Source organism: Mastigoproctus giganteus, chromosome 5 (assembly GCF_048544385.1).
Source record: "Mastigoproctus giganteus isolate SK-2022 chromosome 5, ASM4854438v1, whole genome shotgun sequence".
Lineage (NCBI taxonomy): Eukaryota > Metazoa > Arthropoda > Arachnida > Uropygi > Thelyphonidae > Mastigoproctus > Mastigoproctus giganteus.
The window spans coordinates 227,118,308-227,146,247 of NC_143579.1; the positions used below are offsets into that span (position 1 = coordinate 227,118,308).

The 27,940-nt window shown below is 34.8% G+C and overlaps 1 protein-coding gene across 1 annotated transcript in view; it reads right to left on the reverse strand.

The window, feature by feature from the left end:
* The window catches only part of IntS1 (integrator complex subunit 1), a 194,235-nt gene that overhangs the window by 59,787 nt on the left and 106,508 nt on the right, over nt 1-27,940 (reverse strand). Inside the window, exons 26-31 of the mRNA XM_090373768.1 lie at nt 27,303-27,407; nt 22,094-22,267; nt 9,169-9,283; nt 8,871-9,032; nt 4,896-4,968; nt 3,577-3,749 (exon numbers count right to left, since the gene is read on the reverse strand). Coding sequence (XP_090229894.1) covers nt 3,577-3,749; nt 4,896-4,968; nt 8,871-9,032; nt 9,169-9,283; nt 22,094-22,267; nt 27,303-27,407 — 802 coding nt within the window. The remainder of the gene's footprint in view (nt 1-3,576; nt 3,750-4,895; nt 4,969-8,870; nt 9,033-9,168; nt 9,284-22,093; nt 22,268-27,302; nt 27,408-27,940) is intronic.

Below are 27,940 nucleotides of genomic sequence, written 5' to 3' on the forward strand. Positions count from 1 at the left end.
AGCAGCAAACAGGCAAGATAACAAGATAACAGTTAGCCCAACAGATAACTTCGAAACAAATATATAGAAAACAGAGGGTCAACCATAATTTTCAATTTCTGTTGTGGTAGTTTTATTTGATTTATATTTATGTAAAAGAAAGCTACTGCCGACTTAAGGAGAAAGGAAATAGGGATAAGTATAGTAACAGTACCCCAATTTCACTCGAGTATATATATATATATATATATATATAAAATTAAGTTAGAATAATAATTAAGAATAAATAAAAAAATAAATAAATAAAAATGCCAGCAGCATGGCAAGACAGAAAAGCGAAAATGTCAAAATTAAACATAACGATTAAACCAACATGGTTAGTCTATTTCTGTTTTATTTTATTTTATTGTAGTTGTTCACATCTCTGCTGGTGATATTTCACATAAATTTGGACCTGGTGCCCGTCAGAGGGGGTGCCGTTAAATTTAATTTAAGTGGCAATTCAAAATTTAATTGATTATATTTTATTATCTTTGTTTTTAAGATTTTCTAAATTACCTTGGAGAGGTTCTGCTACAATAAATTTACTCTTATCACCCTTCTCTTCCCTCCCTGTTGGTTTAATCGTTACATTTAATTTTGACATTTTCGCTCTTCTGTCTTGCCATGCTGCTGACATTTTTATTTATTTATTTTTTTATTTATTTTTAATCATTATTCTAACTTAATTTTATATCTCAAGCATCATGTAGAGGAAAATGTGTCTTGCTGCCTCTGATGTATGCTTTACCCTTTTTTTTTATGTAAGATTCAGTTTTAAATTATTTTAAACATTATTCAAATATAAGTGTATATATATATATATATATATATATATATATATAAAAAGATATAAAAAAAAATCTTATTTCCACTTTCTTGTTATTCATAACTTTATAGTTTTGGTTTTGTTTTGTCCTGTGTACAGTTGTGTTGCCATCTTTTCCTCACGTCTCTAATACGTAAGTTATTTTTTCTATTTTTTCACTGTTTTTTACTCTTAGAAATTTCTAGATTCTGGTTTAAAATTTAATTCCAGGTGCCACTATTGTTTAGTTTTATATCTATATTTCACTTTTTCTGGAAGCTGTTATTGCAACTTTGCCTATCTCAAATCTCTTGCTCTCTTTTAAGGCTACTTGCTTCTTACTGAGGGGAGTTATTCAATGAGGGGAGTGCCAGTAGTTTATCAAACACTAACAGGGAGGTAAATGATTTTGTAATAACTGAGAGCAAAGTGGAGGAGATATTGTTGAAGTTAAACATAAGGAAGGTATCTGGGGTGGACAGGATCTATCCAGTTATATTAAAGGAGGCAGCAAAGGAAGTAAGCAAATCCATAGTCATAATTACGAGAGCTTAACTGGACTCAGGGGAGGTCCCCATGGACTGAAGTTGTGCAAATGTATCACCAATTCACAAAGGGGGTTCAAAAGGTGACACAAGTAACTACAGACCTGTTAGTTTAACTTGTGTTCCGGGGAAAATAATGGAATCACTGGTTAAAGAAGCATTGCAGGATCATCTAGACAAGACTGCAGTAATAGTTAAGACACAGCATGGGTTTGTTAAAGGGCAGTTTATCTGACCAATCTGACTGGATACTATGATATGGTCACAAACGAACTGAATGTCAAAAATAATTTTGATATCATATACTTGGATTTCAGGAAACCTTTTGATACTGTTGCACATGGAAGACTGCTGTACAAATTGGAGAGGTATGGCATTAAGGGTAAGTTGCTACAATGGATAAAGGGATGGTTGAGTGGGAGACGACAGAGACTGGTAATCAATGGACACTGCTCTTCACGAACAAATGTTATTAGTGGAGTTCCCCAGAGTTCAGTGTTGGGCCCATTGTTGTTTTCAGTATTTATCAATGATATTGATGAAGGTATATCAGGTTTAATGTCCAAGTTTGCAGATGATACAAAGGTTGGCAGGGTTGTTAATGACTGTAAAGACAGTATGCTACTCCAACTGGATCTAGATAAGTTGGGAAAATGGGCTGAGAAGTAGAAGTTGAAGTTTAACATTGACAAATGCAAAGTACTGCTTACGGGTAGCAATAATCAAAGAGAAACGTATCCTCTCCTAAACAAGGTTCATTGGCGTAAAAGATTCGCCTACTGCAAAGAGCATGCAAGTTGGATGTTAGAAGACTGGAAGGTGTGCTGGTTGGATGAGTCACGTTATTTACTCCACACTGTGGATGGTCGTGTACAGATTTGGAATCAACAACATGAGGCTCTTTATCCATCATGCATGGTATCAAAAGTGCAGGCCGGTGGAGGTGGTTCTATGGAGTGGGGCTTGTTTCACTGGCAGGAACATGGATCCCTGGTGCATGTGGAACAACATATCACTGGTCTCCGCTATCGTCAACTGCTTGCTGACCGTGTACACCGCTGCTATGTTACACTTTTTTCCGAATGCTGATGGTGTCTTCCAAGATGACAATGCAGTGAGCCATCGGGCACTTATGCAGGAATGGTTTGAGGAACACAGTTCTGACTTCCAGCATATCGATTGGCCTCCAAATTCCCCCGATATCAATCCCATAGAGCACTTGTGGGACACTATGGAAAGGCATATCAGGCGTCTGGATACACCAATCACCTCCATACTTGCATTGCTAGCCGCATTACACACAGCTTGGTTGGCCATACCTCCCGAATGCTTCTGAAATCGTGCTGAATCAATGCCACATCGGATAGCTGTGTACTGAGGGCAAAAGGAGGATCTATGAAGTATTAGGTAGGTGGTTATAATTCAGTGATCACTCAGTGTATAAATAGTATGCTTGTCACCAAGAAATAAGAAAACATGGTTACCCAATAAATTCTGTTACTTTTTCTATGACAGTTTGCTTTCTCTTTAATTTTGGCTATTTTACTTATTTTTTTTTAATGCTGTCTCATATCAGCCATGGGAAAATGAAACTGACTTTCTGGATGAAAATCACCTCCACTTGGAATGTCAAGCTCATATACATTTGTGCTGCACAGATAAACTGAAAGATATTCCACATAGAGGAACAAAAGTTAAAAGCTAGGCTTCTTCTTTTAATATATAAAACTCCTGAAACATAAAATATTTCTATTCAATGTGTGCTAATTCAGACTGATTGCACATGAACATGTGATTCATGTGTCACCATGCATTTAGACAGAAGTGAATGGTTAGATTTATTGCACTGATTTACTGTTGACTGCACTGTAAAGTTTTGACAAGCAATAGGAGTTCTTCCTATATTTTAAAATTATATAAAAATTTTTTAATTCAATTCCAGTCTGATTAGTTTAGAGTCTGGACTAATATCTTAATATCAACATAGCCTAAGAAAAATATTTCTATTGTTATCTTGGACATTATGCAATGACATAGAAAAAACTTGGTTCAGAACCTTCAATTTCTCTATTAACTGTACATGCATCAATGACGAACAAAAAAAGAAAAATTAACAAACAAAAATTACAATGCATGACAACAAAGCTGGACATTCAGTAAATATTACTAAAGGAAATAGTTACAAGAATCATAGTATTTACTCACCAGGATCAGTTTCATCACCTTCCTCCAGAAATTGGGAAAATTTTTCTCCTCCTAAAGCACCTCTTCTATGCTGTACTTCCACTAATTGAGACATATAAGCCTTGTCTACAACAGCATCTGCTACAGCATAGCTATCATATTCCACTGCCAAATCCAAGGTGTTCAGTAATTTACTGGATTACAAAAAAAAAAAACAAAAAAAAAAAAAAAACATTATTTCTTGAATTATTAATAGATTAGGGCCTTAAAAATTATATCTTTAACTGTATCTTTAATTATATCTAAAGTACAACACTATTTATATTACTACTAGAATACCCATAGCAAATATTTTGCCAAAACTGTTTTTGAGAAGTAGAGATTAATATAGAAGTAACCTCTCTTTCGGCCGTTCCCTTCATTGTTAGCTAAGGTGTCAGTGGTACAGACTCGGGTAATAAAATGACCAAAAATGCAATTTTATCATTTTTTTTCATGTACAACTATATCATCCTTCAAAAAAATTACAATTATTGCACAACAATTATCAGGACCTGGAAACTGCTACATAAAGTTCTATATTCAAAAATGCCAACTTTGTTGAAAGTCTGACCCTGAGATTTGTTGATTGTGATGACAAAAGCTAAGAAATTGTCTTCGCTTCAAAGTAAATGGCAAGTTAGTTTCACCTCGTAGCATGAGGCCTTTGCCCTTAAATATTTTATAGTCTATATCATTCTGCACCATCAGGCATCTACCATATTGTGAAGTTATACTTCATAACTTCATAACTGGGTTGTCACTATTGCAACACCAGGGTACCTGCCCACCCACTGAGGAGAAGCCAAGAAGCTTTGAAACAGTGCTGTCTGGGAGGATGTATCCACTGAGAATAATACTTATTCGAGGTAGTACAATACAATGGCAACTCGTTGTCAAGGCATTCACAATGAGATATAACCAAAATGATGCCAATATAATTAATTAATTTAACTACTTTGGTGGATGGCTATGTTAAAACGATGCTTTTTCACTAACCTATATGTTAGTCAGTCTACCTCGTAGCATGAGGCCTTTGCCCTTAAATATTTTATAGTCTATTTCACTGGGAATTAAATCAGTTCTTGGGATTTGAAAATTGGTTGGAAAATTTTTTGGAATTTTTTTAAATTTCAGTTTTACTGCTAAATAAAACCTATTTAAAAATGAATCAGTTCAAAAAATTTGTTTAGTCTTAAGTTATTCAAGTTAAAGAGCATCATGGACAGAGAGACACAAGAAAATTATATATATAATAATAATATATCATCATTACAGGATACTTCAAATATACAACATACCTCATACTATGGACAGGGATTCCAAATGACTGAATAAATAATATCAGCTGTTGAGGATCCAGATCTTTCAATGCTAAGAAGAATAGTAAATGATACATGTTAAAAATTTTTCAATTATAATATTTCTAGTAAAATACACATGTTTCAAAACTATGCACTACCAAAGAACTGTAAACTCATAAAGATTACCATATTTCCCACTGGGATATAAGACACACTTCTAATTTAGCAGAGATTATTTCAGAAAAAAAAAATATAAATAATAAAAAAAACATTCTTGAGGAACTGATTTATTTTAGTGCACATATTGCATTATTTCTAATTTTTTTTAAAGAAAAGTATTTTATTATCCATGTCATTATTTTTATTAATACCATACATACTAAAGAACCCAAAATATTTTAATCATCTCAAAATTCATATACAAAAATATTCTAATTCATCTTTAAAGAAGAATAAAAAAAAATTGGAAAATTAAAAAGAAGCAAGTTTTTATTAATCACCAAAACCTGGAACTCCATCACTGCTATCATCCTCACCATGATGATCATCACATTCCTCATCCTCATGGTCACTGCTGCTATCTGATAGTGAACTGTCATTCTTATCAAAAGAAGTATCCTCTTCTGTGCTGTCCAAGATGTTACTGATGCCACACTTCTTAAATGACTTCATAACTGTCTTGGTCTTTATTGCCTCCCAAGGATTTTTTGCCTATTGGCACACCTGAGAAATTGTTGGTCTCTTCATATGACCAGTAGGTGCTAAGTCGTGTTGTGGCACCTTCATCCATTTAGTCCATTCTTCTTTCATGATAGCTTTAAAAGGCTTGTTAATAGATATATCTAGTGGCTGTAGCTGGCTAGTAAATTCACCTGGAATTACAGCAAGTTGTGTTTTTAACTTTTCAGAAAAGTTAAAAGAAAAGGTTACCAGGACACCATGGTAACCATTGTAACACTTTGCTGCTGCCATGACCACACTTTATCCAGTAATAATTTGACTCTATCTTCATCCACCCATCCCTTAGAATGAATATGGACAAAAATGCCCAATGGATTTTTTAAATTTATCAGAATTTTCCTCCTGAATATGAGGAGAGGTGGAAGTTTCATTCCATCAGCACAGCAAGCCAAAATAGCACTATAGTGTATCTTTTCGTGGCCTTATGTCTTTGTTACTGATTTTGTACCTTAACATTCACACTTCTGAGTATACATCAAATGTTAAAGGTAACTCATCCATATTACTAATTTGTCCGAGCTCAAAGTTTGTGTGCTTTCAAGCATTAATTATAAACATGTGTGAAATTCAGGATTAGGTTTTCATGCTGATCTGGTATTTTCTGTGCTACCCTTGTTTGTGTCCTCACAGCTAAGCCATTTCACTTCATAAAATCTATAACACCAACTTGTAGTATCATCAGGTCCCTTTGCTGCTGCCATGACTTTTGCCTCAAAAATTATTGTTTCTGTTGACATAGATATACCACAGTTACTCACCAGCGATTAACTTCTTTCTCAAGTCCACCCATTTTGCTATCCAAGAAGGTTATGCTTATTTTTAATTGCCATACTGAGTTTATATTCCTGTTTCTGCCACTCCCAGATCATCTTCTCTGTTGGTGGTGGCCCAAAATGTTTTTCTGCGGTTCTGTTTCCATGTTCCTATGCATAACTGATGACTTATAATTTGTACACAATTGTGTAAACAAGCCTTTTCTTTGTTGATGGCATCACAATAGAGCACTGGCAATCTGAAATTTATGATTAAAGTTGAATAAGTGTGCACATGCACAGTACTGCTACACTATGAAAAATTCATTACAGCTACACCATAAAAATAATATTCATTATGGTACCTTAACAGATCCAGCAAGATTTTTTCCCCCAAAGATCAAATTTATTAGGACATTTTTAATGTTTCAGCAAGAGTTTCATAAACTTACTGGTATATTGGCAAAAACTCTAAAATCATTGGCAAGACAAGACATAACAACATGCTCATTTATGATAGCCATGTACATCACTTATAAGATGCTAGAAGGAAGAAGGTTTTTGGTTTTTTTAGGAGCATCAACTAAGGCCATATTGCTCCAGGATATGAGGTGGTCATTCCTTGACTTTTCCGCATCCTCCATATTTGGTGGTGACGGGCTCGAACCCCGGTCTAATCAAGAAGCGTGTGCTATGCACTGTTGCTCCTTTCCACCTGGCTATGGAGGTGCCGCTTATAAGATGCAGGGCAATTTTTTGAAACAGATTTCTGGAAATAAAAAAGTGTGTCTTATATGGCAAAAATATATTTTACATAGTATATTATAACTGTGACAGTTGCATTCATTTGGATGACCAAGAAATGTATTTGACTACAGTTTATCAATGATGTGCTTTCAGTTTAGTACTGGATTTGTAAATAGGTCTCAAAAAATCAAAAAAAAAAAAAAAATCAATTTTATTAATTTCTACTCTTCTTTTATGTTATGATAATGGTTTGTAACAATGAATTTCCTAGTTCAACTATTACTTGAGTGCTATAATCAGCTGATAAGAATCTTTCTGCAGCACTATGGAAAATCCTAATACCTTGAATCATTAGTAAGTTTAGTCAAATGATTAAGTAGTATAAGAACAATCAACTCATACTTCTCGAAATGGATAAGGGGTACTTACAGCTGTCGCTAATTGGCATTAAAATTAGCAACAGCTGTAATTGAATATACACGAGATATCAGTATATTGTGTCTGTAAATTGCATGTATTATGTATTATCACTTTGTCTGCTTTAAGGAATAAAAACCCTGGGAGAAAACCAAGTATCCTTCATTTGAGACTGGCTATCTTGCAAGGTGAGAAAAAAAATCTCATAAGATTTCTCTTGACTATACAGGATTCAAACCAAGCCTTTTCCACAGAGTAGAAGTACAACAATGGTAACTACTGTGCTAGCTATGAGCACAGCTAGTGATGGATACCAAAACCAATATACCAAAGGAAGTTAGTTAGTTGGCAAAATGAGAATAGAGAATCCCATGGAATTCATTAAATTAACTGCACAAAAACTAATCACAAATACCAACAGCCACCTTCAGTAGGGCAGGCACATGATTCCATGCCAAAGGAGACCAATCCTCACACCAACTAAAGAGGAATATCAATGTTCACAATGAAGGAATGCAAATTAACTTACAAAAAGGAAAATGAAATATATTTTTGTGCATTTTGCACAAAATATGCAAAACAGCATCTGCATTATAAAGATATATGGAAGGTAAATCAGCATCCACTGGAACTGAGGTATCATGAGTTAAAGAGCTGATAGACCCTTAGAACAAAATAGTTATTGGCTACCATGCAGAGACATGACTGTTTACACAATTTATACCATTCCAAAGTTATCTACGGTAAATAAGAAATGGAAGGCTAGAAGTCATGCTAACAGCTAAAAGATCATCAATGTTATTAGCAAAGAGTAACAGCATTTCAGCCATCAAAACACACAAAGGTTTAATGAATGCACTACAAATGAGGACAGCCCATCCATAATTCTTGAAAAATGCACGTTGAAAGTTTTTATAGTTAAGCAATAAACCACATCTTTTCCTTACATGAAATTCATTGTGACCACTTTAAAAATAACCCCTGAAGTACTATATTATTATTATTTTTTTAAATTTTAATGCCAAAAATATTTTTAAAAGTGTTTAATTAATGATTAGCCAAGTCATGCAACAGGTCATCCACTGATACTCATCACCCTAACAAAGAATAGTATTATCTTGAGTCACAAAGGGGTTTTTCATTACATTCATTATCCGAATTTTCTGAGCCTATTTTCAGATAGCTACAGTAGCTATTGAAATTAAAAAGCCTGTGATTGATTTGGAAGATGCTAATTAGAGAAATATACATTAAACATTACAGCTTCATCTAGTAGAAACACAAACTATCCACTACAGAAGGATGACCCAATTACCTGCATCTACTAATGTATCCACAGAAGACCTAATCATTCGAAGTTTCAACCAGTCTGGTAAGAGCAGAGCTTCTTCTGATGTATCTACCAAAAATGCTTTTGGTGGTTCACCCTCAGATGGGAACCATGCTTCTAGCAGCTGGTCAAAATTGTATGTATTACCTGCAAGTAAGTTAAAACAGTGCTCATTTTAGTTTTCTTAAAAAGATATCTGTGATTTAATTAGAAGAGGAAGGACATATTATGTAGTAATATAACATAATTCACAATTTTTTGATATAAAAAAAAAAAACATTACCTTCAGGTGGACCATAAGTAAGAAGTATCACCATAGCATGCGCTACAAGAATGTGCATGGTTGCTGATTCTCCTGTAGTTGCCCATCGTACTATAATGTGATCTTGAGACTCTGACTAGAAAAAATCAATTTAGAAAACCTTGTATTATATGTTGAAAATAGGAGACTCAATATAAAAGCAACTATTAGTTAGCAATATTATTACACTTGACATAATGACAAAATAAATGTTCTCATTGTTTGGGTGATATATCACCAAAGATGCATAAGAAAATAAAGACAGTGTCTAAAAGAATAAAAAAAAAAGAGAAGTGAAATTAATAACTTAGGCAGGATAAAAATATATTCTGCAATATAGTCATACCTTTAACAGTCAAAATAATGTTACCAACTTGGGAGTAACTTTCTCATCCGACTAGAGTTTTAGTTCACATATTCCAAATTGAGAAGGAATTGACTAGGAAAGGAGCAGTCTGTAATTCAAATGTTTAATGGAGGGGGGGGGGTGAGAGAGAGCAGGCTGTTTTCTCCTTATGGCATTTGGCTATTAAGGTCAGACAGCGGTCATTCTGGAATGATGTTGCCATTTCTGTAAACTTGAAATTGTCATTCTTGATGCAATTATGACTCCACCTCAGCTTGCCAACAGGCATGCACAACTCCAAATTATCTGAATGTCTATTATATACTACTACTGTATTTTACAGAAAGAAAATCTAATCTAATGAGAAACTGAACACAATCAGATGTGTTCTATACCATATCTTGTTAGATTAGAAATTAGTGGTGCTGCTGTGGTGAGCATTTTGACTTGCAGGCTCTGGAGATTAATACTGTATTCTGACATCACATTCAGATTTATCGTGCTAAATTACATCAGAATGACAAATTCCATGTAAAAATATATTCAATTACATTACAAAACATATTTGTAACTCATCTTGTGGATATCAGCGTATATTTCTTTATGATTATCAAAATTGAAGTTTGTAGCAATTATTTCATCTCCACAAGTATCTACCAATATCACCTTGTTAAATTAAATATAAATTAATATAGTCATTAATACAGTCTTATTATTAAATGAGGCAAAAAGAAAAACTACTTTAAAAACATTTACAGTTAAATCTTATTAATTTGAAGTTCAAGACCAAAATATGTCTGTTTAAATTTAAACAGATTTGAAGTAACTGTACAAGATAAAATATCAGTTAAAGAGAAAGATTCAGTCCATTTGGTCAGATACACTTATTTTGAATAATATGGTGTAAAATTAACACGACATACTGTATATACATTTCTCCACACCAATGCATATTGCCTTTATTATAGCAAAGATGGCTCTTGTTAATCTGGAGATTAAAACAAATTCATATCAAGTTATATTAGAACACATATAAAAGGACATATACCAGAAAAATGAATGCAATAAGATTTGAACTTTTGCCTGGACTATAAACAATGCAATTAGTCTGTTTTATATTTTAAATGACAATAATAAAATGGTTTTTGATCTAAGTATATACAGAGATTTTGTTTCCTTTAGTAAGATACTATATGAATAATTATATATTTATTATAATTTATTATGATTTACAATTAAAGAATTGTAATTTTATTATTGAATAATGCATAATTTGGAGTTTTACATATCCTGTTTTGTATGTTTTTATAATAAAATTAAAATAAATATTCGTAATTAATGATGATTGTAAACAATATCCACATATACAGTAAACCCCTGCTATTCGCGGTATCTGTATTTGCGGTTTTGCGTATTCGCGATCGCCGATTTAATATAAAATGAAACCTAAAAAAAATGTGAATTTTAAAGTGCCGTGAATATTTTCCGCCATAAAAAACACGGGCGTGGCTAAAATTATCTTTCCTGGTCAAAACAGCACTCAGTGGGGGGGGGTGAAAAAATCGCGAGCGTGGATGTTTCTCGCTAATCCTTGTTCAGTATGTGTTATGCGTTTGTCATGGAAGGTTTCGTCGTTTGCTTTTAATTTATATGTTTATAAATTGAATAAATTTATCAATTTATAAATTGATATGCTTACAAAAATGATAAATCTACCGTTTTGCAGCGTAAAACAGACTTTTTCGAGTGTGTTAATGGAAGAAAGTGACTTTATTGTGGACAAGTTCTTTCTAACCCTACAAAAATATGGCTATGAATAACAAGAGAAATGTGAAAATATCAAAGAAGGTGATGACATTAGCGAATAAAATTGAGTTATTAGACAAAATTTCTAATGGTGAAAGTGTCTCCTCAGTGGCAAAACATTATAAAATCAATGAGTCAACGGTACGATCAATCAAGAAATCGGAAGAAAAAATCTGCCGTAGTGTCCGTGAAAACGCGCTGATTTGTTTCAAAAATTTGCTCTGTAACTCGTGATGTTAAATTAGAAAAAAATGGAAAAGCTTTAAATCTGTGGAGAGAAGACCAAGCTCAAAATAAAATTCCGTTAAGTTCACTCATCATTCGCGAAAAGGCAAAACTCCTTTATCAACACTATAGCGAAACTGGTGATAGCAGTGGCGGGATGTTTTTTTTGCTAGCAAGCAAAGGCGCTGGTTTGAAAGATTTGTTTGAAATTTCTAATAAATATTACATTTAATATTAAATTGCTTCTTATTTTCATTTCAATGCCATATGCTTGCATTTCGCTATGTACTGGCTATGTACATAGTCATATTATGAAGGTACATATAATACATACATAGACAAAATTTTAGACTAGTTTTTCTTATATATTTCATACTTTGGAACGGAACCCCTTTATTACTATGGGAGCCATAACTCAGTATTCGCGTTTTCGGTATTCGCGACATTTCTCAGGAACGTAACACCCGCGAATAGCGGGGGTTTACTGTATTTTGTTTTTAGTAGCAATAATGGTTGGGAAAAAATTTAACTGAAACATCCAACGTTATTAAGTACTTTTGTTCAGTATATATATCAACAACATGGAGCCAGATGAATGCTAATAAATAACTTGGGGATGGAAGTGAAATATGTACAAAAAAAATCATCATATCTTCAATCCTTCAAGAGGTCCTACTGCTCACAACTCATTTGAAAAAGACCTGAGGATCAGTTTTGGTTGCAAACCAAACTTAAATTTACAAGATTTTTACTCACACATATACAAACCAGCTTAGGATACATGCAATTTACAGACAGGGTATACCGATGTCCCTAGTTGTCTTGATGCTTATCTTAAGCAACCAAATTCTTATTAACCTCCCCCGAAAATAATCCCAGGAATTGAAATACAATGTTAAGTCCCTTCCTCTTCCCAGCCATCCACTTATTCACTGCAAGGCATTATCCATTTGTGTTTTAAATTATCATTAAAAATAAAAATCAGAAATGCTGTGTTATCAAATGGGTGGTAATAAAAAAAAAAATTTTTTTTTTTTTTTTTTTTAATTTTCATATTGAAAAATTAAAAGTATATTCTGTTTCAGTGCAAGAAAATAGTCTTCTAATAATTGGACAAAAGAAGAAAAATATCTCTGAAATGTAATAATATCTGACAGTGGTCAACAATAAAAAATGTATAGAAAAATTGTTTTAATAGTCAATTAATTAAGCATCTACACCAGGATTTTAATTAATATTACCATATTTTTTAAAAAAAATATATCATTTATATACAAATCAGTACTATTTACCTTTACAAATATAAGATTATATTTTCCTTCTGATATCTTTATTTAGTGCCTACCCAAGTACATCCCTTCTATTCCATACAGAGTGTTTAATTAGCATTTTCTCTGACCCCCAGGGCCAAAAGGAGCAAAACATGGAATATGACAACTTCCCCCCGATTAAGACTGCAAATCTGAATAATACGGATTTGCATCAACCTGATATTGACTCTACCAATCCAAAGAGACTGAAAACGGATACTCCTCGAATTGAACATCCGAGTTTTCTGATTCTCCATTCACTGACAAACCAGCCCTTAGGCAATCTATCGCCATTTCTCATTCAAAAATGTCTTGAGAACGTAGCTGGTTCCCCGAAAATGGTGAGGCGACTAAAATCTGGCGACCTGCTTGTAGAAACCACAAGCTCTAAACACTCTGAGTCTCTACTTAGACTCAACTCATTTGGTGGAAATCAAGTCAAGGTGTCCCCACATGCCACACTAAACACATCCAAAGGCGTAATTTCAGAATGGGACCTAATGAATGTTTCAGAGGAGGAAATTGTTCAGGAATTGCAGGAACAGAAAGTCACACAGGCCAAAAGAATCGTGATGAAAAAAGATGGCGAGCTAACTCCAACTCGGAGCATCATACTAACATTCAGCTCACCAAACCTACCTTCGTCAGTGAAAGCAGGGTATTTGCATTGTCGCATACGGCCATATATTCCAAACCCAATAAGATGTTATAAGTGTCAGAAATTTGGACACTCACAAACAGTCTGTCGAGGTGACCCAGTATGCCCAAACTGTGGATCGAAAGAGCATACCCAAACCGATTGTAATGCCCAGTCTTCTCTTTGTCCCAACTGTAAAGGCAACCATCCAGCCTTCTCCAAAAATTGTGAACAGTGGAAATACGAGAAAAAAATCCAGAAATATAAAATAGAAAAGAAAGTCTCGTTCCCAGAAGCACGAAAGCAACTGCAAATACAGATGCCTAGACGTACATATGCCGAAGCCTCTAAAAAATTTCATTCAGTATCCATCCAAACTGACACATCAATTCCACCAAACATCTCTATTGCTGAATGGGCTCGATCCTTGCTCTCTTCTGCACCACAATCATCAAAGCAACATATATCAAGCAGGGCTAACAACACGCCAATCACCATACCACCTGCTGTCCATGCAGCCCCTGTAATATCCGTTCAAACAGAGAAACCAGATCCCGTTAGCAAACAGCCAGTTGACTCCGTCCTTATGGATACCAATGAAATCCCCAGTCAGGAAGAAACAGAAACCATTCTGGAGATCCATCTGGAAGATGAAATAGACAAGAGACCAGTTTTCTCACAAAGAGATAAAATTAAAATTGACCGCGGCAAACAGACTTTTAAAAAACAGACAGACTCAGCTCCTTCATCTAAATCTAAACAATGAATAACGTAGTCCAGTGGAATTGCAGAGGCTTGCGTAGCAATACTGATGATATCCAGGAAATAATTAAACGTCATAATCCAGTTGGCATCTGTTTACAGGAGACATATTTAACTCCTAAGGTATCTCCCTCTATCAAAAATTATTCTCTTTTCAGAGAAGATAGACCAGTTACAAATAAAGCTCACGGTGGGGTTGCTATTCTCATAGATTCACGAGTCCCTTGCAGACATATTCCTTTGCAAACCTCTGTTGAAGCGGTTGCTGCGCGAATAGCAATTGGAGTCACTATAACACTTGTTTCTATCTATCTACCGCCCACTCAGCCTTGCACTATTCATGAACTTGAAGATCTAATACTGCAGTTGCCAACCCCTTTCTGTTTATAGGGCGACTTCAATGGACACCATCCATTGTGGGGCTCTCCCAATTCAGATGGATGGGGACAACTTATTGAAATGCTCATTGACAGGCAGAATTTATCCATCCTAAATACTGGTTCACCAACTTACATCCATCTCCAAACAGGAACTGTGTCCTCAATAGATCTATCTATATACTCTCCAATCCTTTTTCCTTGTATTGAGTGGACAGCTCTGGATGATCCACTGAACAGTGACCACTATCCACTAATCTGTAAAATTCAAACTTCACACTCTGTGACTTCAGAAAACTGCATGAAATGGAAATTTTCCAAGGCTGATTGGGCAAAATATTCTTATCATGTATCCTTTGATAATCAGATCATTGAATCTTGTCCAATTGACATAGTCACCAGCCATATCACTAAACAAATCTTAGCAGCTGCATCTATTGCCATTCCACAGTCACAGTCAAGCTCCCATAGATCCATAAATTATTGGTGGAATGAGGACTGTAGGAGTGCCAAAAAAGAAAAAAACCAAGCCTGGAATATATTCCGCAAACATCCTACTACCAATAATCTTATAAATTATAAAAAACTCAGAGCCAAGGCTCGCCATATCAGGAAGAAAGCAAAAAGAGACTCCTGGATCCGATTTGCAAATTCAGTTAATAAAAATACAGATTCTAGAATAATATGGAGAAAAATAAAACAATTAAATGGCAAATTTCCTCCTCCATCCTCCCCAATTCTCAACTGGAATGGACAGGAGCTGTGTACTCCTGCAGAAATTGCAAATGCTTTAGGCTCTGTATTCGCACAGCTGTCTGCATCGACTGCATACGACCAGTCATTTCAGAAGATTAAAGCTTCAGCTGAAAAATCTCAATTGAACTTCAAAACCAAATCGTGTCTATCATATAATCGGACCCTTACTATGATTGAACTTCAAGAAGCTATATATACCTCAAAGAACAGTGCTGCTGGTCCAGACGGAGTGTATTATACAATGCTTAAACACTTAGATACAAAGCATTATCCTTGCTGTTAACATTCTACAATCGTATTTTCACTGAACATTCATTCCCCACATGCTGGCATCACTCCTATGTACTGGCAATTCCCAAACCAGGGAAAGATCACTCTGTCCCTCACCACTATAGACCTATTTCTCTTACCAGCTGCTTGGGTAAAACCCTGGAAAAAATGATACACCGCCGACTGACCTGGTATCTTGACTCCAAAAATTTAATATCTGATAGCCAATTTGGCTTCAGGAAAAATCGATCATCCCTGGATCTCATGGTCAAAGCTGAAACAAACATCAGGAATGCGTTTATCCGAAATGAGCATCTCGTTATGGTATGCCTTGACAAAGAGAAGGCCTTTGACACCACTTGGCGTTTTGGCATCTTGAAAGATCTACATTCCCTTGAACTCAGAGGCCACTTACCATATTTCATACAAAACTTCCTTCAGCATAGAACTTTTCAAGTCCGCTATCGGCAAGTCCTCTCGCAAATCTATATACAAGAGGAAGGAGTCCCACAAGGCTCAGTTCTGAGTTCTACCTTATTTGCAATAAGAATAAATAATATAACCAAATGCATACCCGTCCCTGTAAACACATATCTCTAAGCCGATGACCTGACTGCTTCCTGCAGTTCACAGAATATGAACTTCATCGAAAGGCAACTACAAATCTCTCTTAACAATATTGAATTATGGATGAAACAGAATGGATACCGATTATCACATCAGAAATCCAGTGTCATTCATTTTTGTAACAAACGAAAGATGCATCCTAAACCAGAGCTTCACTTAACGAATCATCCTATATTAGTCATGAAAAGTATTTGTCTCCTGGGCCTCATTTTTGATAGTAAGCTTAATTTCTTAGAACATATCAAATATCTGCGGACTACTTGCCAGAAAAAAATGAATATACTCAGAGTTCTTTCTTCGACAACATGGGGTGCAGATCGCTATACCCTGCTTCAATTGTATAGAACTCTAATTAGGTCTCGTCTTGATTATGGTGCCCCAGTTTATGACTCTGCCAGGGAAAGCGTACTTACACGCCTTGCACCTATTCAACATTCTGCCCTCAGGATTGCTACAGGAGCTTTTAGGACATCGCCAGTACAAAGCCTTTATATTGAAGCCCATGAAGTTCCACTCTGTCTCAGAAGAAAGGTGTTACTTCTGAATTATGCAGCTAAAATTCGAAGCATGCCTACCCATCCAATTTGGCCTATACTTAGTGACCCACAGTTTAAAATTTTTTATAGAAATAAACCCAGTGCAGTTCAGCCTACTGGTATCAGATTACAAGCACTATCAGAAACTTGGAATGTCCATCTCGAAAAAGTCCTCCAAGATCCAACCTGTTCAGTCGCCCCATGGGCCTATACTATACCATCCTGCGACAATTACCTCCTAAACTGGGGGAAGCATTCCCTGGAAAATATCAATATACAACAACTCCATACTGCTCACACAGAAAATTATCCTCTTTTTACAAAAATATATACCGATGGATCAAAGTCTGATAGTGCAGTAGGTGCTGCAGCAGTGTTCCCTTTTAACACCATCTCTCTATCACTTCCCACCGAATGCAGCAGTTATACAGCTGAGTTATTCGTCATCAAGCTTGCCCTACAAAATATTCTCCATCTGTCCATCAAAAAGAGTATAATATATACGGACTCGCAGAGTGCACTTATAACCCTACAAAACACCTCCTCACCAAAGAATCCTTTAATAAAAACTATAAGAGATATGTTGATACATACTCAGGAACGCCAGATTGTAGTTATCTTTTGCTGGATCCCAGGCCACACTGGGATATCTGAAAATGAATGTGCAGATTATGCCGCCAAAACATCCTTCTAATTCAGATTCATCATGTGCTCTCGTTCCATATGCTGACTACAAATCTAATATACAAAGAATATGTAAGGAACAATGGACACTTATATGGCAAAATAAACCAGATAATAAGCTCTTTCAAATAAAACCAGATCGACAATTATGGGCCTCTAGCTTCCAGGAAAACAGAAAGGAAGAAGTAATCCTAGCCAGAGCAAGAATTGGTCACAGTCACATTACCCACCTATTTCTCCTCACAGGCAATGATCCTCCTCAGTGTACACACTGCAATTCTCAACTCACAATGAAGCACATTCTTGTTGAATGCACCTTATACTCGCATGCCCGGCAACTCTCATTCAGTTTTCTTCCTAATCTTAAAGAATCTTTGAACCTCTGTCATATCATAGGTAACGATGCCAACCTCACAGAATTTTTCTCATTTATCAAACGGATAAACTTATATGATCAGTTCTGACTGTTTGCAAAACAGTCATCATGAGTATCGTCCACCTCGCTGATCGGCGCAATATGGCCTGAGCAGCCCTTGCGCCAAAAATAACAATAACAACAACAACAACATTTTCTCTGAAGCTCTTTGCAGACTGTCTCCAAATCACCAAAATCTAATTACATTTCAGTAGGGTAAATTGATAAATTTTCTGATGAGATACACTCTCTCAACAACACTACTGGAATATAAATCTAAATAACCGATTTAAGGACACAGCAACAGACTGGCCAAACCCATCAAATGACTGCTGCTGCTGAAATATTTTCTCGGCATGCTAAACACCAAAACTCCAATGGATGCTAATAATTATTTTTTAGCACAAATAATTACATGTTATCCAGATTCTAGCATATACAGTACAGCAGGTCCCCGTTATAACGCAGTTCGCTTTACGCTGATTCGCTATAACGCTGTTCTTATATTATAACCCGTATCTGACTATAACGCTGTCACAGATCACTATAATGCTCTTTTACAGATTGCATTTTGGCATATTTAACGAAATTGTTTCATTTGATGGAGTCAATAGCTTGAAAATGAATAGCAAAACAGCATTAAAACGTTTCCCACGCCGACTTGAAAAATTTTCCCATGCTCAGTGAAATTTTCTCGCACGCTAATTTAATTGCAGTACAGTCACTTGTTACGTATTCTGAGATCAACATTTTAAAAAATGATCAAGTATATTGCTTGTAATATTTGCGTTATATGCACTTATCCGAAGTCTAGTCATCACTCAGTACAGTGTTAGACATTGTGTGTAACAGACAGTTTACTTGAACATTGTATCATAATTAATGCAACCAACCACAGTTACATTTTCAAAGAGTTAATAATGGCCGATAAGAATGAAAAAGCAACAACGTCTGGGCGCAGTACAAAGACTATAAATGTAAGAAAAAGACTAAATTTGAAAATTAAATTAGACGTTTTGAAGCGAATCGATTCCCGTCAACGACAAGCAGATGTGTGCCATAATTTAGGACTTGCAAGTTTAACTGTAAGAACAATTATAAAAAAATAAAGAATTAATTTTAGCAGCGGGAAAGATAGCTGTTCCACTGCAAGCTATCTTGCAGTGGAACAGCTAGGCCGGCTATTAGGATTGAAATGGAAAGACGTTAACTAAATTTATTGAAGATAATATCCAATGCAGAATTCAGTTAAGTTAAATATTATAAAAAAAAATAAATAAAAAAATAAGAGAGAGAGATTAGCCAATATGATGATCTGAAGAAAACTCATCTAAAAAAAAAAAGAAAAAAAGTGGAACCATTTAAAACTGGTAAGGGCTGGTTGAATAGATTTAAAATCTAGGGAGAAGCCGCAAGTGCAGATCAAGGAGCCGAAACTTTCAAAAAAAGAACTTGTTAAAATTATTGAAGAGGGGTATTGTGTGTTATACTTCTTAACAAGTTTATAACATAGATGAAGCAGGACTTTTGTGGAAACAAATGCCTAAAAGAAGTTTCATATTGAAAGAAGAAAAAAATATTCCAGGTTTCAAAGCAGCGAAGGATCGGGTGACTTTATTGTTGGGTGGTAACGCTGTGGGAGATTTAAAATTAATACCCCTTTTAGTTTATTTAGAAGAGAGCCAAAGTTCAACCCAAAATCGACACATTTTTCATGATTAAATTCATCAATTAAATTAAATCAATTAAAATCAATTTAGATCAATTAAATTCATGATTTTAATTGGAATTTTAAGTTTAATTTTGATACGTAAGTAGTTACCACATAATATTTTATATGTACAAATATTTGAATATTAAATATTTTGACCGACATTTGTGCATCTTTTCACTACTGTTTATTATTGATTAGGAAATATCCTATGGCACCGACCGCAACTTACAAATACATATGTTACCTTATGGGAATGCGGCGCTCGCTTAGCGCGGATTCACTTAGTGCGCTGTTTTTCCGGAACGAATTATCAGCGTTAAGCGGGGGTCACCTATATTTTATATCTAGTAACAAATATTTAACTCTTTCCACTCATAAAGATAAACAAATTTGCACTCTGTACCATCACTTACAAATCTAATATGATTTATAGTTCATCTGTGATTTTATGGGGTATAATATAATTTTAATGCTAATGTTTCAAATGGTAGAGTGCATTTTCTCTAGCTAAATGTTGATGTCAAATCATATTAAAATATTCTTTTTATATTAAAAATTAATGAATATTGTTCATTTTATTTACATCAGTAAGAAAACTATGAATTTTTAATGTGCAGTCTTGTAAATGCAAGCACTTGCTGTAGCTCTTAAAATGCAATTATTACAGAATACTTACATGGCAATTCAAGATAAAAATGCTTGTATCAAATTAAAACATTAAATGCTCAATAGTAATTGTATTATAAAAGCCACAAAAGTACATATAAGAAAAACATATAATAAGAACCCATATTTTCAGGAAGTAGCAAAAAAGATTTGTTAAAAATAAGAAATACTATTATAAACATATTGTGAAATATAAAAGATAGATTTATTTATAAAATTAATATGCATTTCAATATAAGTTATATAAGACAATCACAAATCCATTAATGGAGAATATGTTAATTCTGCATAAAAGAAATATATATGTTTCACAAGCACATACAGTAGAACCCGGATAAGAAGTTTTCCAAGGGACTGGACATTTAGAACTTCTTACACGGGAAAACTTCTTAGACGGGAAAATGACCTAAGGGTATGAAATATTAACTATACAAATAAAAATGAAAAGACAGGCATATATAACTTTAAAGATCATTTTTAAGTATTATTTCAGAATTTATAAATATTTTACTCTGCCTATGGGAAACATTTTTAAACCAAGGAGTTCTAATTGCTTAACATTCTGTTCATTAAACTCATTACCAAGTTGGAAGGATGAGTTCCTTTGGAGTTCCAACATATCTTAAAAGATCACAATTACAATAAGATTGAGCAACAATCCACTAAGTAATTCAGAACTTAACAGCATGTGTATCACTGTGCTTCATGTGGTCGACACTATACAATTATGGATATCAATGAAAACAATTGCACTATGTCACTTCCATTATATTAAAATGTGTATCCTAAAAAGGTTTAACCGCTGAAAGCTTGACTATGGAAAATTCACCAATCGAATAAGTTAGTGTGTAGTGTAATTTTAGATCAGTAAATCACTGAAGTAGGTGAAATGGCATTGTTTTTGTGATATCTCATATGGTGAATGCCTTCACGATGAGTTACCCTGATATTGCACTACCTTGAATAGGCAACACTTCGCCAGTGGATTCTCAGCGGTGGTATCTGCCGAGAATAAGTAACATTAGTATTTTCCATTGCAAAGCGTTGCGTATTAGAGGTAGTACAATATCAGGGCAATTCACTGTGAAGGTATTTACAATATGAGATACATGTATATCAAAAATAATGCCATTTCACCTACTTCAGTGATTTACTACAAACTAAAATGATGCTATGCAATAATTTGTTCGATTATCAAAATGTTCATATTGTTTAATATTTTTTAATATTAAACATAAAGAATTTGTATATTTAAAAAATTTATTTTTTTTGTTAGTTGTTGGTGCATTGGCTTCTGTGGCCATAATGCACCTCCAAAGGTTTTTGCCCTACTCTGATCCAAGCCCAAGGCGGGATTCGAATCCACGACCTTTGGGTTGCCAGGCAGGCACTTTACCCACCCGGCTAGACCGGTCGGGAAAAAAAAAAAAAATGTATTAAGTGGGAAAACATTATTATAATAATACACTGTGTATTCTCTATCGCAAACTTTTTATGCGGGAAAACTTTTTACCCGGGAAACTTCTTATGCGGGAAAATAATCCATTACAATATATAGAGTTGAAATTGGGACTTATGAAACCAAACCTAGTACAGGGGAAAACTTCTTATGTGGGAATTTCTTATCCAGGTTCTACTGAATATAATTTAAAAAGAACAGCATTTTTTTTCACCCCATTTTGTTTTTGGATAAAACAATTATCTTGATAATCAACATATTTTCTGCACTTAAAAAAATATGACAAAATACAGTTTTAAGTTAGTATAATTTCTTACCCATGCATAAACCTCTTTTGTAGGTTCCTTAGCTTTCATGAGGTAATTTAAGAAAATATCGGAGACAGCTATTAAGAATGCATTACTGCAAGAAGCACCACCGGAAGCACCACTATCCAATGGGAGTATACAACTGATAATGGTGGGTCTTTCAATAAGTAACTGTGCCATATCCTTAAAATAAAAATATGAATTCTGTAAAATACCACATAACATAAAATGAATTATGTAAAATGAATACAGGATATATTAGAATTATCTTTACAACTTTGATCATAAATAAAATTTTAATTGGGAGTTCCAGAACAATACTGAAGGTCTCATCTTATAGAAAAACTTTCGAAGTTTCACCGAGTACTGGTAGATGAAAGCACATATTGCGCCACATGTAACACCAGAAAAACAGCTCAAGTCAGTCAATTGCCATGAATTCACAGGAGAAAGCACAGTGCATGGAGTGGTTTATCAAAACGAGATCTGACATGCAGGTTCAATGAAATTTTAGAAAATGTCATAACAGAATGCCACCATCAAGACCATTGATACATGCTTGGTACAAAAAGATTAAAGACACCGGAAGTGTTGAACACAAGAAATGTGCAAAGTGGCCTTGTATGTCTGTTGAAAATGTCGAGGCACATGACAGGTTTTTCTTCATCCAAGGTTCTTGTTCTTCGGTCGTCGCAAGAAACTTGGATGATATGCAACCCGACACACAAGGCTTGTTTTCTAAGGTTTTTCTTCGCAGTCCATGCAAGTTGACAGGAGCTGCATCAGTTGCAGTTGCCTCATTCAACCGTGCATTAGGTCTTACTAAAATGTTTGAAGCTGCACCCTTACAAATTGCAATTGCTGCAAGCGATTACACAAGATGATAAGGCTGCTCATAAGGAATTTGCAATCACTATGCTTGATAGAGTCAACAAGAGTAATGAATTTCTGGAAAAAATCATGTTCACAGATAAAGCCACATTCCACGTTTCGGGAACAGTTAATAAACAAAATGTAGGAATCCAGGGATCAGAGGACCCACATGTCATGACAGAGCACATTAGAGACAGCCTCAAAGTTAATGTGTGGTGTGGTCTGTTTCATGATCGTGTGATTGGACCCGTTTTCTTTGTCGAATCAATGGTCAACTCTAACATCTACCTAGACACGCTGGAAGAACTGCACCTAGACACCCAGGTGCAGTTCTTCTATCCACAGCTAGAAGAACTGCACCTGGTTTCTTCTTCCAGCAAGATGCCATCCCACCACACTGGAGCTTGATTGGCGCGAATCTCTCAACAAGAAATTCCCGCATCAATGGATTGAGCATGGTGGTCCCATACCCTGGCCATCTAGATCACCTGATATCACGAATTCTTTCTATGTGGGTATGTTAAAGACCAGGTGTACAAAACTCCAGTGGCTGACATTAATGATTTGAAATTGAAAATGTTGATGCAAACATGCTGCAGCATACATGGCAGGAATTGGGATAGCATTTGGATATTTTGCATTTGACTAATGGTACCCTGTAACCATGACTAATAATGATAAATGGCTGGAAGTCAAGGGAAGAATAAATCTTGGATGGATAGCATTCAGGAAATTTAGGAGCAATATCCCAATTAGTCTGAAACGTAAAATAATAAATAAAAAAATAAAGGGATGGTTGAGTAGAAGACAAAAGAGAGTGGTAATCAATGAACACTGCTCTTTGTGGACAAATGTTATTAGTGGAGTTCCCCAGGGTTCGGTGCTGGGCCCATTGTTGTTTTGTGTATTCGCCAATGATATTGACGAAGGTATATCAGGATTAATGTCCACGTTTACAGATGATACAAAGGTTGGCAGGGTTGTTAACGACAGTAAAGACAGTATCCTACTCCAACTGGATATAGATAAGTTGGGCAAATGGGCTGAGAAGTGGCAACTGAAGTTTAACATTGACAAATGCAAAGTACTGCATATGGGTAACAATAACTCAAGAGAAACGTACCAACTGTGTGGTACTGCCCTCAGGGAAGTAGAAAGTGAAAAAGACCTGGGAGTAATTAAGCAATCAAATATGAAGTTTGCTGAGCAGTGCAGACAGGCTGCCAGGGCAGGTCATGGAGTCTTATCAATGATATATAGGAATTTTGCTAGCAGGGACAGGAAGGTGATTATCCCATTGTACAAGGCAATGGTCAGGCCACACCTAGAGTACTGTGTACAAGTCTGAAGGCCTCATTTTAGGAAGGATGTAGAGTTGCTAGAACAAGTACAAAGAAGGGCAACAAGATTGGTGAGGGAGACAAAGGGGTGCTCTTACCAAGAAAGGCTTAAGTTCTGCAAATTGCAGTGCCTGGAGAATAGACACCTGTGAGGTGATCTGATTGAGGTGTATAAGGCCTTGAATGGGTCGAGCAAGCTGAATGCTGATGGGATTCTTCCTCTTGCTCAGATTAAGAACCTGAGGGAGCATAGATTCAAATTGAGGAAAGACAGTTGTAGAACAGATGTACAGAAATTTGCCTTTAGCCAGCTGGTGATTGATTGGTGGAACAGACTTCCATCTTTTGTTGTGGAAGTTGATAGCCTAAATAAATTTAAGGCTGAGCTGGACAGGCATTTGGAATGAATGGAGGGGTGAAAAGGGAGGGTTTTTTTTTTTTTTTTGGCTGATGCTGCATAAGCTTGCTTTCTTGCATCGTATGTCTCTACTAATCTAATGCTAATAATGAACCAGTGTATACTCCGCACCATGACTTATGGAAGTGAAACTTGAGTGCTCAGCAAAAAAATGGAAGAGAAGTTAAAAACTACACAGTGAAGAATGGGAAAAATTATATTAGAAACCAGACTGTTGGATAAGAAGAGAAATACATGGATTAGGCAGCAAACTCAAGTAAAGGACATTCTTACCAAAACTAAAGAACTGAAATGGACTTGGGCAGGACATGTAGCTCAAAGATATGATGACAGATGGACTAAGAAAATAACAGAATGGTATCCAAGAGGAGCTAAAAGAAAACCTGGAAGACAACAGAGATGGACAGAAGAAATTCAAGCGTTTGTTGGCAGTAAATGGATGGCAGTGCACAAAACAGAAAGAACTGGAAAGTTGCTGGAGAGGCCTTCATCCTGCAGTGGATCAAAAATGGCTGATGATGATGTGAATGGTGCCCACATTGATGTGTTTGTGACTTTCAGAAAAAAACTTTGAAATTTTCTCTGATAGATGTTGCCTGAACAGCAATTCTAAGTCTTTCAATAAAGTTGTTATTTCAAAGTAAAGTTGTAAAGATAATTCTCACACCCTGTACATAGATTTTGTAAAATATAATGCATAATATTATGCAGGTTAAATTTTAAGGAATGATGAAAGCACGTAACACACAATCTGTTTGAAACATTCTGCCTTCAAACTAATGCTGAACCTTTTAAATCACGATATATTGGGACTTGATCCTTTTGGAATTTTCCAGATTTTAGGTGGTCATATTATAGTTCTACAGAAAAAAATTAAAGCAGAAAAATAAAATAAAAATTTAAGGTATTGTTGGCATGGAGCAGTGCCTTATTGTAGAGCATGTTCCGTAACTAGTAAATGTCATAAGAATGGAGCATTATAAATAATTTAGGACTAACTGAATGTGCTACACTAAAGAACCTGCTAGACAGTTAAATTCCAGGCCCAAAGGGCAAACATAAACCATACAAAACTCTAAAATAACAGAATTTTGTTTACCAGAGGCTCTCTTTTAAGTTTCAATAACTGAAAACCCAGTTATCAGGTTAAGCTGAGAGGCTACAGCCCTGTTTTTTGGCTACAACCTACCAAAATGGAACTTCGAAATTAAAAGAAAGGAAGATTTGGAATGACTTGGTTAATTTCTATAATAGACTTACTATGGTCATCCTAGAAGAGTTTCTTTCTGACTTCCAATCATTCCCAGTCCATTCTGCAGCATCACCCTAGTTCTCTTCTATTTAGAATATAAAAGGTAATGCTACACTTTATTTTTATCTGGAATATCCAAAATTCTTCTTTTTTTGGGGAAATTACATTTGGTTGGTATTTAATACCAATTTTGAGTGCATTAAGTGTTTCCTACACAACTCATAAAGGCAACAAAGGGATTACAACAGGCTTGCCAGACAGCTTGTTAGTGATTTTCAATCTACTTATAATATGCATCATTCAAGCAGTATACACCTGTGCAAATCTCTATTTTTATTTTTATTACATTTTAAAATGTTCATTAATTTTTCAAATTAATTTTTAAAATGGTGGAATCATGTTAGGAATGAAATTGAGATCCAATCCAACCATGTAGAGAAAGTTATGAGACAACATAATTAAAGAATATCGCTTCTTAGCTAAAGATGTTGCTTGTGGTTAAGAAAGCTTCAAAAGGGACCACACAAAATTTGACATTATACATTTAACAAATTGCAAGTGACTTAATCAATAATCTGGACTATAAAAAATATAAAATATTTTATATTTTAAATATAAAATATAAAAAAATATAAAATTAACATAATCCACCACCAAATGAACCTTTAAAATTTTTATGCAGAATCATTAATTGTGTACATTTTTAGATATATGTTTTAACTTCTTTGCCGTAAAGAGTTGAAACATTTGTTCTAGCTACAAAATAATAATATGAATCACCAGTAAATAAATTCTAAGCAATAAGATAATTTTGCATTTAAAATTGAATAGTGAAGCAATTTTTTAAATCATTTAGTTTTTACTGAATGCCAAATACTGGAGAATTTATATTTGAAATTTAAAAGACAGCATTCAATAAATTCCCATGCTTAAACTAATTAAAAAATTGTGACATTTCTGAGGTTGGCCAGGAACAAGGTTAATTTGGAGATACATTAGTGGAAAACGGTCTGATGAGAGTTTTCTGAAGAGGAATCAGGTATCTGAATGTACTGAGTGCTGGGCTTTAAATTTAAAATTTAAATTCAGTAGCATTTAGCATTCAATAAACTAATTAATCTTTATCATAAATGGAGTGAAGTACTTTTAATTTCACAAATAATTTAGTATCTCCCATGCCTTTCACACATCACAGAAACCAATTTATTATTTATATTTTTGCTTTTTTCTTTTAATTCCAGTTATCCAGAATAACTGTGAAGGGCAAACTAAATAATGGTAAAGAAAAATTCAGAAAAGCATTCAGAATTATCAGATATAATGGCAGAAACTTACCAGAACTAAGTCAGCAACATTCTGCAAACTGTCATCTAAGGTATGAGTAGAAAGAAAGCGAACATAAGCATTTACAGCACTTGGATCAGTTTCTACTTGGCAAGCCTATAAAAGAACAGAAAAAATATTACCTGGGTTGAAGGGCATGAGCAAAATGTTTAGAGATCTCACAATGCATATCATTAAAAAAATATAATAATAATACTAATAAATAAAATACTAAATAAAATTACAAAAAAAACTATGTGCATATAAACCTAAAATTTGTATAAATTATTTCTCCATTCATACAACTTGATAACCATAACATAAAACTTGATAGCATAACACATATCACTGCATTTAGGAATCTATTAGCGTAGTGTAGTATTGTTAATTAATCAATTAAATTTATTAATTTTCATTATTAATCAATCAAATTGTATTTAAAGATAAATTGTATTTATCAAATTGTATTCTGGGGAAATCATTCCCCAGAATACAGCAGCAAAGCAACGAGCACAAAGCAGCGGTAGTGGTGCAGCTTGGGGGAGAACTTAAGGGGTGATTCTCCAACATATCACAGCCTAACTAAATGTGTACCTTGTGAAATGTTTGCAGACTTTTGGGAACAGGACATGATCCAGCCAAGGGTGTGC